The sequence below is a fragment of the Quercus lobata genome, chromosome 12, assembly GCF_001633185.2.
Source record: "Quercus lobata isolate SW786 chromosome 12, ValleyOak3.0 Primary Assembly, whole genome shotgun sequence".
Lineage (NCBI taxonomy): Eukaryota > Viridiplantae > Streptophyta > Magnoliopsida > Fagales > Fagaceae > Quercus > Quercus lobata.
In genome coordinates, this window is record NC_044915.1 from 1,803,898 (window position 1) to 1,823,504 (window position 19,607).

The 19,607-nt window shown below is 33.9% G+C and overlaps 2 protein-coding genes across 4 annotated transcripts; one reads left to right on the top strand and one right to left on the bottom strand.

Annotated features, from left to right (window-relative positions):
- The first annotated feature begins 2,742 nt into the window (after positions 1 to 2,742).
- LOC115972358 (pentatricopeptide repeat-containing protein At1g31920) lies at positions 2,743 to 6,782 on the top strand. Of its 3 annotated transcripts, XM_031092622.1 has the most exons (5): positions 2,743 to 5,068; positions 6,107 to 6,221; positions 6,344 to 6,438; positions 6,534 to 6,605; positions 6,755 to 6,782. In XM_031092622.1, the coding sequence occupies exon 1, from the start codon at positions 2,996 to 2,998 to the stop codon at positions 4,808 to 4,810; it is 1,815 nt and encodes a 604-aa protein (XP_030948482.1). In that variant the 5' UTR covers positions 2,743 to 2,995; the 3' UTR covers positions 4,811 to 5,068; positions 6,107 to 6,221; positions 6,344 to 6,438; positions 6,534 to 6,605; positions 6,755 to 6,782. The 3 variants fall into 3 exon arrangements, with proteins under 3 accessions (XP_030948482.1, XP_030948483.1, XP_030948484.1); XM_031092623.1 differs by lacking the exon at positions 6,107 to 6,221; XM_031092624.1 differs by lacking the exon at positions 6,755 to 6,782 and having other exon boundaries at positions 6,534 to 6,661.
- A 926-nt stretch (positions 6,783 to 7,708) lies between these two features.
- Positions 7,709 to 18,820, bottom strand: LOC115972359 (phosphomevalonate kinase, peroxisomal). The gene is made up of 10 exons (XM_031092625.1): positions 18,714 to 18,820; positions 18,022 to 18,172; positions 16,597 to 16,694; positions 16,085 to 16,194; positions 15,935 to 15,987; positions 15,176 to 15,559; positions 12,244 to 12,348; positions 11,026 to 11,253; positions 9,619 to 9,741; positions 7,709 to 8,136 (listed from the first exon to the last, which is right to left on the bottom strand). The coding sequence occupies exons 1-10, from the start codon at positions 18,719 to 18,721 to the stop codon at positions 7,870 to 7,872; spliced, it is 1,527 nt and encodes a 508-aa protein (XP_030948485.1). The 5' UTR covers positions 18,722 to 18,820; the 3' UTR covers positions 7,709 to 7,869.
- Between the last annotated feature and the right edge of the window lie 787 nt (positions 18,821 to 19,607).

Consider the following 19,607-nt stretch of genomic DNA (forward strand, 5'->3'; position numbering starts at 1 on the left):
CCAAAATTTTTCAAAACTAACCAATTTGATCCCTAAAGCCAATTTAGTCCCTAAAACAATTGAGAAAAAATAACTAACAGTTTAGGGACTAAGTTGGCTTTAGAGACCAAATTGACTAGTTTTGAAAAGTCTTGAAAAGGCTATAGGGACCAAATTGGCCTCAGGGTAAGTTAGTGGAATTTATCCAAAAATTTATAATCGTCAATTAAAAAGAACAGTATATGGTTGCTGAAAGTACTATGTGTGTGACACCATGCCATATCAACTCCAATGGAATTAAACAAGAGATGTGATGCAGGACAATAAAGAGGAAATTAAAAGATACCTAAGAATTATTTGTTAGGAACTCGGTGGTTTCTAGTGGGGATATATAGGAATTATAAGGGAATTGATTAGAATTGTAGTGAAATTGATTTAATTTGAGGTAGTCACCCTCTGTAGAGAAATATTAAGAGAGAGAGGAAATGCACTAAGCAATGAGTTGATTTATTCTTCAATGATAGAAATGTGATTACAAGTAAGTATTTATAGAATTATAAAACTATTTTATTGGCCCATATGGCATTATCCTAATGATCATATTATTTCCCATGTGCATTAATAATTCCAATATGTGTTAAATGTGATTAATATGCTTGGAATTGTAACTAACTAAATAAATGCCACATTATATCAATTATTATCTATATAGGGTTCCTAACATTATTTTGGTTGTGCTCCCTCGTCAAGATGTTTATGCATCAGTGCATGTGCTTCCTATTCTAATTGATTCCAGAATTGTGAACCTATAATTGCAATTAAGAAAAAGGACCAAAGTAGAAATCCACATAGGGCAACCAATGAAAGCCAATCGATATATCTCACACTTGTAATCAACATTTTCCCTTAATAGTTTGCATATAGCCTTGAAAATAAGCATAATACTATTTATTTTACAAAATGTCAATTTTGATGTTCACAAATAAACTCATGAGTGACAATGAACCACTTGGAAAAAAACATCAATTAAGAAGTTGAACCAAATATGATATTTGGAACTTACAAAATCCCCTAAGAGATGGATGTGCATTCATAGCAGGCAAAAGTAACAACGAAATTACCAAAATTTTGCACATGAATTTAGAATAAGTCCAACAAAGATTCTATCATATACATGAATTAAAGTAATCAAAATTGTAATTGTTAAAGAGTTACTACAAGTTTAGTAGCTGAAGAATAGCATAATTTGGAGAGAAACTTTGTTTTACTTATATGATACTCCGCAATCAAACTTTGAGGTCATGGATTGGCTAAATGAAAAGGGAAAGACGCAAAATAATATAGACTCAAATAGTTGTTGCAATACCAAATTTGTTATCCTTAGGGACAACTCCTACATCGGATTTCACAAAATTCAAAAAAGGAGCACCACATAAACATGGATACAAAGCCATAACAAGTTTAGACAAACCAACTCTACCAAGCATTCCGACAAGCACTTTGCAACCGAATATTTTTTTTTTGGGACATTAATTGTAGACGCTTTATTTTGTACACCTTTACGACTCAAGCCCTCATTCCCTAATGACAATATCACTAGATAGGTTCATGATTGGTCTAGGGCCTAGTCAAAGGAATCTTTAGTTGAATGGTGTTTTTGGAAGAGAAAAACCTTGCATAAACCCTATACATGTGTAGGTAGCGTTGAACATGCATATGCATATTTGATCCATCTTTTAATGCCAAAAAAAGGGCAAAACTTAAATAAGACTAGGCAGTGGGTAGTTGCTTCATAATTTCGGCTTGCACACTGCCTAAGCCAATTAATATTTCCAACATTTTATTCTTTCATACTGGTCGTTTCACTTTTTTTTTTTTTCTTTTTTTTTTTTCTTGCATTTTCTCATGTATTTTATTTTGACTCCTCAATTTCTACCCTTGTCAAAATTGAACTTCTTCTCAATCTTTTACTTTGTCATCACTTTTATCATTTTATATTTTGTTCTTTCTTCTTCTACCCTTTATCGTCTTTAACCTAGTACCAATAGACTATCAGTGAGTTTGTTTTAACTTTTTAAAATTGTACTTTTTGAGAAAGTGATGGTTTAAAAAAGTGTGGTATGAAATTGAGATTTTAAAAAAAGTAAAGTATTTGGTAAAAACTATTAAAAAGTATTTTTTGAAATAATTGAGTGTTTGGTTAACACTTATTACCAAGAAGGACAATATAGTTATAAGGGAATTCTTTCATACTTATAGTTTCACATTTATTTATATATATTTTTTTATAAGATACTTATGGTTTCACCTTCTTAATAATAATAATAATAATAATAATAATAATAATAATAATAATTTGTTGTTATAATAATTTATGTCTTACGTCTCTAAAAAAAAAAAAAAAAGGTTTATGCCTTAGTTATTATGGTTCCACCTTAATAAATTATTGTTTTTTTAGATTAAAATTTTCTAATCTTTAATTTTACACTTTAAACTATAAAATTTATTATATTAATGTAAATGGAAATTGATTTTCATAATAATAATAATAATTCACACCAAAGTCTTAAAAATACTTAACTAGATCACAGTTTATAAATAAATAAATAAACTAGATAATTTCCTATTTGTAAAAAAGAAAAAAACAAAGATGAATCAGATGATACCAAGCAGACCAAAAAATCCAGCATTATCTTATCCAGAATCTAGTTGTCCCATAATAATCTGACACAGTTTTCCTGGCTGGAAATTCTCATGGATGACATTATTCCATTGCACTCCCTCCCCCCAGCAAACAAAACTAGTGCAAAAATTCACTTCTCTTCTCATTGCACTCTAGTTCCTTGTTGGGTTTTATCATATTCACTTTTGTTACTTTCTAGCCCATTTGAGCGATACCCATCTCCTTTTTTTTTCTTTTCATAGAGCACAAGCCTTCCCTTCATGTGCTCATTTTCATGTTGTTCTTTGTATAGCAGTTTAGATTAGATTATCGTATTATGGTGTGGATGACAGGATGATTAGGACACCAGTCCTTAACAAAACCCATCTCTTGTTATCCACAAAAGATCCAAAACTCACAGAATTTGACTTGAGGTTGAAGGAGCAGGAATGTTTGTCCCTGCTGAAGAGATGCAAGAGCATGGAAGAGTTGAAGCAAGTCCATGTCCAAATCCTCAAGTTTGGACTCATTTGGGATTCCTTCTGTGCAGGCAACCTTGTGGCCTCTTGTGCTCTGTCAGATTGGGGCAGCATGGACTATGCCTGCTCGATTTTCCGGCAACTCGAAGAACCGGGTACTTTTGTATTCAACACCATGATCAGAGGGCATGTCAAAGATGCAAGCTTTGAGGAAGCTTTACTTGTTTATTATGAGATGATTGAGAGAGGAATTGAAGCTGACAATTTTACTTACCCGGCTCTTCTCAAAGCTTGTGCCCGGTCACTGGCACTTGAGGAAGGGATGCAAATTCATGGACATATCTTCAAGCTTGGGCTTAAAGATGATGTCTTTGTGCAGAACAGCTTGATTAGCATGTATGGAAAGTTTGGAGAGGTAAAACATTCTTGTGTTGTTTTTGAGCAAATGGATCAAAAGACTGTTGCTTCTTGGAGTGCTATTATTGGAGCTCATGCTAGTTTGGGGTTGTGGTGTGAGTGCTTGATGCTTTTTGGGGATATGAGTAGTGAGGAACTCTGGAGGGCTGAAGAAAGCACATTAGTTAGTGTGCTTTCTGCTTGCACTCAATTGGGTGCTCTTGATTTGGGAAGGTGCACACATGGTTCCTTATTGAGGAATATTAGTGGACTCAATGTTATAGTACAAACTTCTTTAATAGACATGTATGTCAAATGTGGATGCCTAGAGAAAGGATGGCGTCTCTTCCAAAACATGGCCAAGAAAAACCAGTTGTCCTACACTGTAATGATCTCTGGGCTAGCCATGCATGGACATGGTAGGGAAGCTCTAAGAGTTTTCTCAGAAATGCTTGAGGAAGGTTTGGTGCCAGATGATGTTGTCTATGTTGGTGTGTTGAGTGCTTGTAGTCATGCTGGTCTTGTCAATGAGGGACTCCAATGTTTCAATTCCATGAAATTTGAGCACGGGATTGAACCAACTGTTCGACATTATGGTTGTTTGGTAGACCTCATGGGGCGAGCCGGCCTGCTCAATGAAGCCTTTAAGCTTATCAATAGCATGCCCATTAAGCCAAATGATGTCGTGTGGCGAAGCCTTCTTAGTGCCTGTAAAGTTCACCATAACTTGGAACTAGGGGAGATTGTTGCTAAGAACATATTCCAATTAAATTCACGTAATCCTAGTGATTATTTGGTGCTATCCAATATGTATGCTCGAGCTCAGAGATGGGAGGATGTCGCTAGGATTAGGACGGAAATGGTGTGTAAGGGCTTCAAGCAAACGCCAGGATTTAGCCTTGTTGAGGTGAAGAGAAAAGTCTATAAATTTGTTTCACAGGACACTTCTTACCCACAATGTGATGACATTTATGAGATGATCCACCAGATGGAATGGCAGTTGAAGTTTGAAGGCTATTCCCCAGACACATCACATGTGTTGCTTGATGTAGATGAAGAAGAGAAGAGGCAGAGATTGAAAGCTCATAGCCAAAAATTAGCAATTGCTTTTGCACTTATACATACATCTCAGGGATCTCCCATAAGGATAGCTAGAAACCTCAGGATGTGTAATGACTGTCACACATACACTAAATATATTTCAATTATCTATGAACGAGAGATTACTGTAAGAGATCATTATCAGTTCCATCATTTCAAAAATGGAACATGCTCTTGTAGGGATTACTGGTGAAATTGATTGACATTTCTGTCCTAGCATAATGATTCATGGAGAAACTTCTTTCTCATTCCATGTTAACAAAACACAATTATTAGAGAGGAGATTGAATAAACAATATTGGGAATTCCTTAAACATTTTTCGCTTGTTGATGCATTTCCGTCATGTAAGGAAAATGCACACATGTTAGAAAGGGGAAAAAAGTATATGCAATGCACAAGATTATTAGGAGGGCATTTCAGGATGATAAACAAGAAGCTGTACACTTGCAGGTAATTATTTCTTTATACTCACTAATTTTAATTTTTTTTTAAGCCAATTTGATTTATATATATATATATATATATATCTTTTCTTCTTGGGTATGTGTTGTGTTTCTCAGTAGAAAAGAGGCGCTTGACTATTTTAAAGACGATACATTATTTTTGATGTGTTAAGTTTTGTTCCCAACAAATTACTTTTTTCATTCACTGAATTGACCTTGTAATTTTATTTGGTTGAGAATAATGAAATTAGTTTGATGGCTGATAGATATGTTTGCATTGAATTATAAGAATGATTAAGACTATGGAATTGCAAATTATGCCAACCGTAGTCTTTGTGCCTAGATGATTCATATTAAGGATTGAAAAGTGATTACTTCCTTACCCTTTTAAACATCACATGCATTGCCTCAATGCCATATGATACAATTGTTCCTTGAACATTGAGCACTGCTCTATAAATAGAGTATGGTTTGTTTGTGAATGTATTTTACAGATTAGAGATGCAGCTCTAATGTGGATACTATATGAGTCTAAGATTCGGTCTTGGAATTTAAATTCTATCTGAATGAAGCTTTGACTCTTAAGATAATGGGCATTTAAATTGAATCTGGATTTGGTCTTGGAAAATTAAATTCTATCTGGATGAAGCTATGAATCTATGACTCTAAGATAATGAGCATCCAAACTGACTCTGGATTCGGTCTTGGAAATTTAATTTCTTGCTAGATGAAGAATAGAATATTAGGTGTGTAAGATAATTTGCTTGCCTATAATAGTGAAAAGGTTCCCAAAGTTTTGTGGTCAATGGCTGTTGTACCATTCATTATGCATGTAGGGCTAAGGTAATACAACATCAAGCGTGTTCTAATCCTTCATATGTAATTCTCTCACAAACCTTTATATTACCTTATAATTGTCCTATTTGTTCCACAAAATACTTGAGCATAAAAAAAATAAAAAAAACTAAGTAAAGTCTATTCAGATGACTTATTTCTTTTATCCAGTGAAGCTGTATCTAAACTTATGTTTTACTTACCTGGCCAGTATCATACAAGGTATCAAGAACAAATGTCTCACTGGCCTGAACAGGCGGTTAATATAATTATGAAATGGCTAACAGGTCGCAACCCTTCTTTGGTTGTAGCTGATTTTGGCTGTGGTGAGAGTTTATTGAACTATTTTTCTATTGCTAACTATAGCAAGGAAAATTTACTGAACATTTTAGAGTGGAATCTAGTGTCTAGTGCCTTGCTAATATGTTCTTTTGTTTCATTGTATCAGGGGATGCACGCCTTGCTAAAAATGTGAAGAATAAAGTGTTCTCCCTTGATCTTGTCACAAATGATCCCTCAGTAATTGTTTGTGACATGTCCAACGTATGTGCTTTCATTTGAAGTAGGATTCAAGAGGATTTATAAACAATTTTCAAGAGGCCCTCACTTTTTAATGAAATCTTTGTGATGATTGGCAGACACCGCCGTTCACTCATAGGGACTAACTACCCAAACTATCTCAAGGAAGCACACAGAGTCCTTAAGCCTTGGTTTGCACCCCACTTTGTCAAACACTTTCACATTATGTGATTCGTTTTTTCAGTTATTTATCTCATTCGTGTTCCTCTCATATGTTTGTCTGATTGATAGAAAGTTAAAAAACCAATTCTTTGTTCTCATGGACACTTTATATTTGCAGGACTACTCATAAGATGTTTGTTGTCATACTTCAAGAAAAAGGTGCATGATCAATTGTGGCTTGAATAATATATATACAATTATATCTGCTTTTTTTTTTTTTTAATACCATAAAATTATATATGATGAGGAGCAGTGTGTAGTGTCATGCTCATTATAATTTATTTATTTTTTGGGTTGTGTTAACAGATACCTTACAGTGTCCATTAACAGCAACTTTTGACTTTTTTTTGGTACAATTTTTTTTTTTTTTTGCAGCTTTATGTTAATTTTTTTATTATTGTGGGGGCCAACTTTGTAGAGAGAAAAAAATATTAAAATAACCAAAATAATTAGTTTTACGTCCTTTTTTATTTATTTAATTTTTTTATTAAATAAGACTCACTTTAGTACAACCTTAATGTGGTGCTTGTTAACATTTGCCATTGTTGAAGACAAGCAAACATCAGAGATGAAGGAAATTGAATGGCCTGAGCTGAAACCTTGATTGTACAAGTGCCGGTAAAACACCAAGGGAATTTTTTTTTTCACCATCCTGGACAAATGAGGGTAGCCTATGAAATATATTAGCTCAGTTGCCAAGTTTAACAAAGTTTATATGAAATTTTTATTCAGGTCCGATACATTTTTTTAATTTCATGAACCATTGGTGCAAGAAAGCACTTGTTCCTCTCTCTTAATAATAAATTGTTTTTGTTCTTGTTCTCATAAATAAAGTTTCAGAAAACTGTGTTTTGAAACATACCAAAACAGGTGCTAAGATTTTGTTGTGGGAAAACTCTTTTGGCCTTAGGGGGGTCACAGTCGCGTGTAAATGTGTGTGAATTGCCACACAAATACATGGCACCCACGTCTCACAGTATTTTTAATTTTTAATTTTTATTCAACCACTAGATAGAGAGCAATATCATTGTGTTCTTTTATCAAGGGATGCATGCCAATTTCAAGAAGTTTATGGCCAGTAGGAATGGAGAGCATAAACTAAGATTTGAAAATGGTTTTCATTTGGATAATTAACTTATTTTATTGTACAGTGTTCACAGGAATTACAACAGCTCTAAATCAACTTTCATCATTCAATAAAGGTTCTTTTTCTGCTAGCTTACAAATATGGGCTTATTCAATATGAACTGAAGACACAGCGGCTGTAACTCCGCTAATTCGTGGATCTCCACTTTCTAGAGAAACGCCACAAGGATCTTCTTTAACTAACAAGGCCAAAACATTTTGTGAACTCCACATTTTGGTGACATTGCTGCCAGAATCCCCCAAGGTAACAGCAAAGACTGCATCAAAGCCACCTGCTCCAGGAACTCCAGCCAACAAAATCCCCTCCATGTTCATTGTAGCATCCAAAAGCTGAGTTTGTGATTCAGGTTCAATCTGCAATTTCGGAAAACTAGTCAGACATTGAACTTATGGACCAGCCAGATGAAAAAGAACAAGACCTAGAATTGGAATCCATTGGGGAAACAAGTTTTGAGTATCCCACGCTAAACTCCAGAATTATACCTCACTGCAGACTTGCTAAGGGTAAAAAATATAGGGGAACCTAACAATGTTTACCTTGCTAAATTGACCTGCAGGTTGGATATTTAGTAGTTTTTTCTTACCAGAAAGTTAAAAACTAAACATCTGCAGAATTCTTCAAGCAGCACGTTAGAGGTTAACATAGAATTTCTTTAGACAGTTCACTTGGGCCATAAAATTCAAGCTACTTGAGCTTTGGCTTGGTAAAGGTTCTCAGAACAACTCACTATCCAGTTAATAACCTGGGCTTGATCAACCCATTACTTGGATTGACTTGACTCTCTTTGTCCAAAAAACCAAGCTACTAGAGCTTGATTCAATATTATTTTGATAATGTGTTCAATCAAGGTATGCATATTGACAAACCAGGCTTGAAGAACCTAGGACACAGGACTCAGGACTCAGCCTGTCTGCAGTTGTACAATTCACGTTGAATTTTATCACTTATCCTGAAACAGATGCATATCAAGAGGATGTTACCAGATTCGGATTATCTTCAAATGACAATATCTATGCCTGGCGTCACAATATTCAATTCTTTGCAGTCTGATATTTTTCGAGTATCCAAATATTGTGGCAATACATGTGTTATCAGTGTACAATACTTGTCTACAATACAATGGAGGGTAAATAGAAGATAATCAAGAACCCAACTTCATGCTTCCTAATGGGAGGACATGGAGAAAGAAATATGCATGTTGAACTTAAGGAGAAGTTTGAAAATTCAATCTTAGACTCACAAATTTTATACCAAGAGTTTTTCTCCTGAGTAAACAAACCATAGATTGAATATCTGAAGAAATGTGACATTAATAAGACAGCTTTTACGAGTTAATGAGTTTCTAGGTACATAGTAGGAGATCACCACCTCAAACCATTGTTTGAATAGACACTGAAGTGCATGCATCAATTTGAAAGTCCCGAAAAGGAGATGAGTACATTACCATCCTTTTGCTGGGAAGATTAGAACACTGAACAATTAATTACAGCCATTCTTTTTACAGTATTGCATGTCATCATCATTAATTTAGAATTACTGCCCCTCATTTTCTTTTTTTGATAGAAGATAGAAATTCTACTCTAGCCTAATCTAAGTGTATGTGTGTGAAGCTCCCTCCTAAAGACTTGAACCCCTGCCCTTGCTCTCCACACCTCACAAGCACTAATACTTGTGGAGTGACCATCGCACCAAGGGTATGCGGTGGTGCTCCTCATTTTCTTTTATTTCATTATTTGTATGCTCTATCTTAAAATAATAATAATAATAGAATATTAAAAATCAATACGAAAAGAACAAGAAGAAACAAGCATTCCATCAAAGAGAAAAGAACCTACCGGAACACCTGCAGCTTCACCCATCAGGCGCATATGATATCTGATCCCAAGCATAGCATCTCTTGCTCCTAACAATGCTTTAACAACTGCATCTTGCTTTGGTTCAGAAGCTTGCTCCAGCCACTATTCAGGAAATTTGTGACTCAAAACTCAAGAATAGGAAAGAAGGGGGGGGGGGGAGGAGGAGTAAAAAGGAGAATGGTAAAAGCATCAAATTACATTTTAAAAGGACCGGGCAATCTCAACAGCTTTCACAACTCACCAAAAGTAGACCCTGTACCTAGTTTTGAAGTTGACAATTTCATAGTGAAACTGAAGCTACAGTTTCTTCAGAAACAAGCACAAGCATGGTGTAAAACATAGTTTTATGTTATATGTATGATTTAGCATACCATACATTTGTTTTTTCTGCATTAGGCAGTTGCTCCCTCCAACTCCCACCCCAGGAGACCAAACACGCACACACACAAAAATTAAAAAAAGAAGAAGAAAAAAAAAAAACACAGCTAAATTCTTGAGGTGTAAAAAAATCTACCTATCACATGGTGAGTACAACCTGAGAAGTTTGATCATGACAGTCAATTGTAATGATAGAAGAAAACAAGCAAACCATTTGTGGATGGTATATTTGATATTTAGAGATAATGTGGTATTTCTTACAGATTTGGTCACATATGCAGAAGTTTGAAAATTCGTTTAGTGCATTTGGGAGCCCATAATTCTTAGGTTTAAAATTATATATATTCTATTTGTAAATGTCTGTAATGAACAGAAGCACTTCATCTTTCTCTCTTAACTTTTCAATATTTACCACAAATAAGCAAAAATCAAACATGGTAGATGGTTAAACAACTCAATATAGGAACTTAAGGACTTCTTGCCTGCTGGTCTGATCCTATGATCTGATACTACAGTACTCCCAGAAAACTGCTTTTTGACAGGCTAAATAATTTGAAATGATCCCTTTTTTCTCAAATAAAGGCCTCAATAACTAAGACAACACTTTTTTTGAGAAAAGTTTAGAAACTAAGATAACACTTGATGCTTCACATGACAGGGAATATTTTCTAAGATATACAAGGACAAAATAGAGATGCAATTCTGGCACAAAAGAAAACAACATAATTTCAGGTTTCAGATATTTATCTTTCCTTTACCAATGGATATCAGCAAAATTTCAGGTAGTCCACAACAAATTGACCGTATAAGTTAAATAATGGTCCCAAAAAATGAAGAAACTTTACTTGATGTAGAAACCAAAATGACAGTGTCTCCATATGCATCTCAAACTCCCAACCAAACAAAAAATACTTGCATAAATTTTTTCCATTGTCACAGAATCACCAAGAAAAGTGATTATTTATATAATATCCTTTGCAGGTGCAAGAAAATGAGCTCAAGACTTACCTTGTCTGACTTAAGCCTACTGCAGTTCTCTATTGTGCATTTATATGCATCCCAGTATTCCTCTGCAAGTTTGCTTAACATATTGAGTTGTACTTCAAGTGAAGAATTAGCCTCTGATAACTTTCTCCAGGTTTCTAGAGATTTTTGAGGGTCAGACTTCTGCCACTTTTTCACAGCCCCTACCATTGAAGGTGTGGATGATCCTCCAGTTCCTGGTTCTCCTAGCAACTGCAAAAGACACATCAGTAGGAGCAGAAAGTGCTTCAATGTCCCTCTGAAAACCAAGATAAGTTTTCTTAAGAGTACACAAATTTTTAAGGAAAGTGAAAGGGGAAAAAAAGAAGAAAAAAAAAGAAGAAGACAAAGAAGACTGGGTTATAGTTCTGTCTTGCAGACTAGTTTTCCATTATCTTACTTGATGACATATGTTTGCCAATCTATACTGATGATATATCAATTATCATGTTCTACATATTTATTCCTACAGCTGTACTTGATATGGAAGCAGAAACTGTTCTCAGAGAACAACTTCACTGCACATACACATGCCACAAATTACAAAATTTAAACCCACCACACATGATGATGAATGTCCAAATGATCCATAGGTTTTCTGGTAAAGAGTTTCTATATTTTTTCTGACAATGCAGAAATTACAAATGATATTGTTTCATCCTACCAATAGAGATCATAAGGCCCATAGAATAGCTTCATTGGTATCATAGTGATCTGTTTTCTTTTTTTCTTTTTAATTATAAATTTTATTGATGAAGAGGCACTACCTCATGTATAAAGGATGTTTACATGATGTAGTCCTAAGGAATTACAAAGAATGACAGTTACAATTTGAAAGATTGAGAATCAATGAAATCTACAAGAGAACGATTGTCATTAGAGCCCAAAACATGGGATCATTCAAACAATAATCATATAAAAGTTGACTTTAATTGAAGAATCAATGTTCCCACAAATATTGATCTTCATGCCATTAAAAAAGGTTTATCATTCTTATCAAGTATTGTGCTTTACCAAAGCCCTAGCCATTCTTTAAAACCTAATCCTTCTTTCTGAGGTTATTTACCATAGATCCTCAAATTCTCCAAAGCCTAAGCACACCACAAACACACATAAATGTCCTCTGCCACAAGCGTAGCATGAAACAAAATTACATTTACACACATACAAGTTGCAATAAATTGTAAATATTAAAATTCTTACTAGGGTCATTAATGGTGGCAAGGAAAACTTAGTCCTCTCATGGTCCCATTTCCCTTTTAGGATGTCAATAATGACTTCTTGCAAGGGCAATCCCTTTGCTGCAACCTGCAATGTTTCAATAGAAAAGGATTATAAAGTTATGACAGTTTTCAAAAGCTACTTATTAAAATTAACTTTTAATGTTTTGTACATGAAGAGAGACGACATATATGCACCTTCTATGGATTTTTTTCATCTAAAAGTTAGGGAATAAATTAATCTAATAGTAAGATGTTTTCATCCAAAACTCAGTTATGGCAGCCTAAGCAAGCCGTTCTGGATTTCTTTTCTGGTTTTAAAAGTTCCTTCTATTTTCTAATTATTTTCCCTTTTTTTCATGCACGCGCGGGGGGGTGTGGGGGGGCGCGGAGATTGTGTTGGATTTGTAGATAAGCCTAGAAGGGCTAGAAACTGACAAGTTTCCTGGGGATAGCACTAAATGACTAACCCTTAACCCTTGAAAAGAAGTGGCACCTCAAACAGAAGTAGGTAAAACTAAAACATTCTAATAAGCTCCATGGCTCCATTCTATAGAAAACCTAACCCTCAGCTGCCTAACTATAACCAGATCACATGAGTGACTGTTAAGATGTTTGTTTGTCTACGATCTATCAATATCAGGTATGCAAGGTGATTCATATCAAAAAATTGAAGATATATTTGCTGACAATGCTTTGTAAATGAACTAGATGGAAATAAGGGGCAAATATAGTCTTCCAGAAATCTTTTGAAGTTAACAACCCCAAGAGAAACTCAAATGTAATATCATCGATACAACGTTCCTCAAACTTTCCTTAAGGGATTTACATGTCATTCTCAGCAGTATTAAAATTTTCAGAATATGAATGATATTATATGAACATCACTTTGTTACCAGAAATTTTTAATAGGTTACTTGTCAAAAAAATAAAATAAAATAAAATAATAGGTCACTTTGTTACCAGATTCACTAACATAAAGTAAAAGGAACTTAAAAGTTTGGATACTGTACCCTATAATAAAGGGAAGAAGATAGAAAGAGACTAAAGTATGATCAAACTAAAAAGATCCCACAAGTGAGATGCAGGGAGCACGAATACAATTTTTTTTTTTTTTTTTGATAGCTAAATAAAATTCATTAAATAAAAAAGGCAATTCCAATACACGGTGTGTACTGAAACGACACAAAGGAGTACAAAAGAAGAAAATATAAGGCATCGAAAATAAAACTAGCTAATGTACAAAGAATTCATGAAATCTAGCAGCCCCTCAGCCGAGAAGGATACAAGCAGAGCAATCCACTCGTATAGCATCTTCAAGAATAAAAACTTCAACTTTGCAGTGCTAATTTCTCAGTCATCAAAACGGCGAGCATTATGTTCCCACCAAATACATCACATGAGACAATAAGCTTTCCAAATTGTTCCAAAACTTCTCCTGCCAAACCACCCCCTCCAACACTCCAACATCCCAACAAGGAACTGGCATTACCCAAGAAACACCCGACACAAAGAAATTTCTTTAATTTTAGAAGTTAATTGTATTTTTACTATCAAGCTATTGAATTTTATTTTAGGTCTTATTATTTTATTTAATTTCCTAATGTCAATATTTTTTTCATAATTCAATAATTAGGCTCTGACCCAAGTAAATTAGATTAGGGTTTAGTTCTAGTAGTCTATTGTACTTCTACGGGGACAAGCTTATGGCAACAAAATTTCAATTTGAGTTTATCTAATGCCTGTGTTGATTCCTAGGTTTCCTCTCATGCTTAGTACTGATTTCAAGCAACCCTAGGTGTTGATTCGTACATATCTATTTTGTTTTTTCCTACAAATTTCTTTAGACGATTTTGTACATCTGTGTTGGTATTAAGCTTCTTGTTTTGCATCAATGGGTGTAAGTCATCGATCCAAATCTGATAAGGGGCTTTGGCTATTTTCATAAAATCCCAGCCAAAGTATTATAATTTGAAGGGGGAATAGACATATTGGTGATATTTCTCCTAATACTATAAAAGTAACAAACCTTATCATTCAATTTCATAATTTAACGATAATAAGTTATTATTATAATGAATAATAGTAAGTATAGTAATTATAGTTATAAAGTGGAATATTTGTTTATTTATTAATTTATTATATTCTTTTTATATTTGTATTATAATTTAAATTTAGATTCTAATAATAATAAATATATATTATTATGAATTATGACTAATTATCCTATTATTATTTTATATTTATTATTAGCTATTCGAAATTATTATTTATTATTATAATTATAATGAATAATATTATATTTAATGTAAGTCAGACAAGACTTTCATGGCATTCTAAATATTAAAAAAATTATCAGTATCTAATCAGAAATTTGTGTAAGTCAGAGGAAATCTTGATGGTATATATGCATAGGCATAATAGATGATAGGAAAATTTAGATACAACCCGGGAGGATAATGCATAGTGTAGCCTAGGACCATTTTGATGCATAAACATTGCACATTGTCCTCATTTGAGGTCCCACACAAATTCAAATGTATTAAGCTCAAAATGAAATCCAAAATTACAATAAACAAATTTGGGGAAAGAAAGGTGGGGAGGGGTAAACCATAGGCCAGCATATGCTTATCTCCCAAATGCTCTTCTTTTTTTTTAATATGATATTTGGGGGAAGGAAGATTTGAACCCTGAATGTCTTTGTTGGAAACACCAGTAAGTGCCGCTTGAATTACAAGGCTTTTGACTCTCCCAAATGCTCATGTAAAACTAGTGAAAGCCTAAATTACATATAGCTCTGACAACTTTGTTCAAGTGTCAATTCTAGAAAAATGTTCATGATGTTGTCCATCCATGCATATCACAACCAGTTATGGAACAAAAACACAAAGAGAGAGAGAGAGAGAGAGAGAGACCTGAGCAGAAGAAATCACTTCTGGTGAAAATCGGACATAACGATGACTGCCATAAACAGCAGAACTGACATCAAACCCACTGCCAACTTTCCCTTGTGCAATACAGTGAGCAGTTTGAGCTATCATGTGCACAACATCAAGATCTGTAGCATCCTTCTTTTCTTGGTGTTGATCTTTAGATGAGGATAGATTTACAACTCCAAGGTAATGAAGTAAAGCACCAACCACAGCAGTTGTCATTGCTGCTGATGAACCCAATCCAGTTTTTGCAACTTCAGGCTTGCAATTTTCTCCATTTGATTCCCCTGTGTTAAAGGAAATGGATGTGAAAGGTGGAAGAGTAGCTAATGCCTCTGGTGTCAAAGGTAGTCCACGTGCTTCAATCTATAAAAGAGGGTGCATCACATAAACATCTCGAACTAAAACCTTGGAACAGACTTGTAGATTAAAATGCTTAAAGATGAAGGATAAACTCTACTAGAAGTGCAAGCTTAGTTTGAACATTTTTTAACTCAAAAAGAAATTATAGTAGGTGGTTCTCATTTACAGTTGTAAGTCATTGCATATATTTCTCACAAGAACCAAAGTAAAACGCAGGTACATTATACAGTCTATAAATGCATATGTCAAGAAATTAAACTGTTGAGAAAACTTTACAAAAAAGGTATGAAATTTAAATAATAATAATCATAACTAAAAGAAAAATATTCCATGAACATGATGAAAAAAATTATTGAACCATCAGAATAGGGAAAGTACCTGATTACGATATGAATAAAATTCGTTGGAACCTAAAATTGTGATGTCAAGACCTGCATGACTAATCCAATTAAAACATTAGATTATTGTAGATGTATAATTTCTTTATCTTTAAATGGATAGAGAAACATAGGAAGTATCAAACATTACCTTGTAAAAGTAGTTTGTGTAAGAACTCTTTCTTATTCTTGTCAAGTGTTGCATACGCAGTTGCCACAGCGTATTGCACTGCTTGTTCCACAAAAGGGTTTCTTGACTCACTGAAATTTTAAGCAATACAGTAAGCACCAGTTCAACTATGCATTTGACCATGCATCCCCTCTTGTCATTGGCACATGATTTATAAATCATGAAAAACAATAATTAGATTAAGCATCAGCTTATACTAAGCACTTAGTCACGTGAAAGCCATTTTGTTGTTCAAATATTTGAAAATGTTACTGAAAGCATCAATAGGGTGCACAAGTGAAGCAAACAGAAAGTATACAAAAGGATATCCCCCAAGAAGAAAAAACAGAAGAGAAAATGGAGACAAAGATATAGGTTTCAAGACCTAAAATTAAGGATTATCAATGACATCCAAGAAAATTTAAAGTATATTAAGAAAAAATGATGATCTTGAACTGTAGAATACACACGTAACATAAACAATAAAAACTTGCCTTGAAGAACAACATTGCAGGGCCAAGTTTTTCAGTGCCAATTTATACAAGCTTTCTCTGGAAAGCTGGGGAGATGTTAATTTCACATCTGTCCATGCCTGAAAGGTGATATGGAAAGTCACAAATTGAGTACTATGGAGGTACATCTTAATGAATCAACAATATGTTGGCGGACAGACAGCTTCAAATAAAGCTATTAAAGAAATAATGCAGGTGATGTCACATGTTAAGAACTCTTATAGAAGTATTCACACCATCATCTTATTTGACTAAACACCACATATAGCCCGCATTTGGCCTTATTTATAAGGTCTGCAACTTATCACCTGTCGGGTTTTAATCATAATATAGAAGAAATTCAAGCTCAAGAACCACCCCGTGTTAATGTAAACTTGCACAAGTTTCACCCCTAAATACATAAGGCATTCATAGCCAGACAACAATCAGCTTCATAGTTGGCCGCCAAGAAACTGCTTGCAGCCCATCTCTCAACTCAAATTTATGCCCTTTCTCAGAGACCCTCCCCACCTTTGACACAGCCCTCCAAACTCATCTATAAGAGACATCAATTCAAAATTCACACAAAACATGAACTTTGTGTTTGACATGTATCTTATGGTCAAGCAAATTTCTTTTGGCTCAAGTAAAACTATTGTTATAGCATGTAATCTATTAAGTTCTCACTTGCATACACTAGGGGATAGGGTGGTAATGTATTACAAGCTATTTGCTGGAAAATCAGTTCCGAAGGATCATTATCTTTCCAGTCATTATACCATTGGAGAAAACCCCTTTTTTATAACCGTACCGTGGTAGAAAAAGTTATTATTGTCAATTAACACATGAGTGTATTTATAATTTTATACAACTAATCCAGAAGAAACACGTTTTACCAACAGAGACAAAGCTAAGTAAAGTTGATTATGTCAACAACTCCAAATGTATGTTCAGTATGCCTGCCTCCAAAAACTCTAAAAACCCAATTATTTCTTTCATTATGATATAAATGGACAGACTCCCAGAAATACTGTCCATAACTAGGTGCTCAAGGATAGTGGAACAGCCTTTTTTGGAGATCTGACCAAGTTTGGCCATAACATGTAACCATCTCACATTTTCTTTCTTATGATCAGTATCTCAAAAATCTAAGCACCATATTAAAGTAAATTAATTCTAAAACAACTTAAATGAAAATTCTTAATTTCTAGCTAAATATTATTTAATTGCCCTTGAAACGTCACACTCCCATTTCCCACTTTACTCTCTTGACATAGCACAACTATTTCCCTATTAATAAAATGCCAAACATTTGAATGATTACATGATAAGTAAACTCCACCATTGCAGTAAAGAAAACCAACAAGAAAACGAATCAGATGACAACAAAATCAGTTTATTACGGACAAAGTCACAAGAGTTACTCACCCATGCCCAGCTATCGGGCTTGATCTCATCGTAAAGTGGTTTTACAATGGCAAAAAACCGGGCATTGGTACTGAGTACGAGTCCTGCATTAGGCCTCTCCAGAATAAGGTAACCCCCAGTCATCAAGACCTTCCCAGGAGCTGAAGCAACACTGTGTGCGCATCACAAAATATGCCCAGATCAGAAATACATATATACATACAACTTTCTTTATTAACATTAAGATTGAGATTCACCAAACAAACACTTACCCTCCATTTCTTTGCTCTAAAAAACAAATGTAAACAAAGACAAATCCTAAGTTCAAATGCTATTTTATTGGTTATTTGGAACTAAACCCAGATCAGAAATACATACATACATACGGACATACAACTTCCTATCACGAACATTAAGATTGGGAATCACAAAACAAACACTGACCCTCCATTTCTTTACTCTAAAAACATATGAAAAAAACACAAATCCTAAGAATCTCAATTCTCATGCTATTCTATTGGTAATTTGGAACTAAACCCATCAGTTAATGAGTCAAAAAAACAAAAAAAAGTATGAATAATAAAATTAAAAAAAAAAAAAAAAACTCAATGATTTTCTTTTCTCAATTCTATTACTCTTCCTCGGAGAGAAAAAAAAAATTGAGACCCAATTGACAGAGAATCATCAAGGAAAGTTTGCATGGAGAAACTTACACGGCCATTGCTCTCTCTCTGTCTCAATAGAGTTCTCGTCACTATTGTGATGTTGAAGGCTGAGATTCAATGTCACAAAAAGCTTCTTATAGTTTAAAAATATTGGTCAAAAAAAAAAAAAAGAGGAGAAAATTGGCAGTTGGAGTTGGTGGTTGCATGCACCTCTCTCTTTTTAGTTATAGTTACTGCAGCTTTTTTTTTTTTTCCCACATTTGGGCGAAAATGCCAAAGTTTTTACCCTCACCCTCACTACAAGAAACTTTTTGTGACTATTTTCAAATTTCAAAGTTCAATACGCAATATTGCAAGTAGTTGAAAACTTGTAACTTTATTTAAACAAACAAAAGCAAGTATATTAGGTTGTTGTTAAAATGTTGTAGCATTTTATTTGTGTACTTAATACTTTCTCAAAGTATATATATATCTTCACCAACAGGAAAAAAAAAAAAATACTCACATATACATAGACAAATTTTATAATTTTTCATAATTGTTGGGAAGACTGTTTGTGATGGGTGTTTAATAAAAAATATTGTTAATGGTAATTTTGATAAAAATATTGTTCAATCCCCGCCTACACCAAAAACTAATAGGTGTTTTGGTTTGATGATAAATGGCTATCATCAAGAGCGTCATAGGTTGAAATTCTTTAAAAAAAAAAAACATTATGGAAAAAAAGTGTCAAATTTATTGTGTCTATCTATAATATTATTGAAATATATACATATATTAGACTAGGACTTTCTGTAATTGAAAATAAGAATATTGTGACATTTAATATTTTGTTGTGTTCCTAAACTTTTTCAAAGTATATATATCCCCAGCAACTAAAAAATATACAATTAGTCAAACAATTAACAAATTTTACAATTTTTTTACAATTGTTGGGAAGGC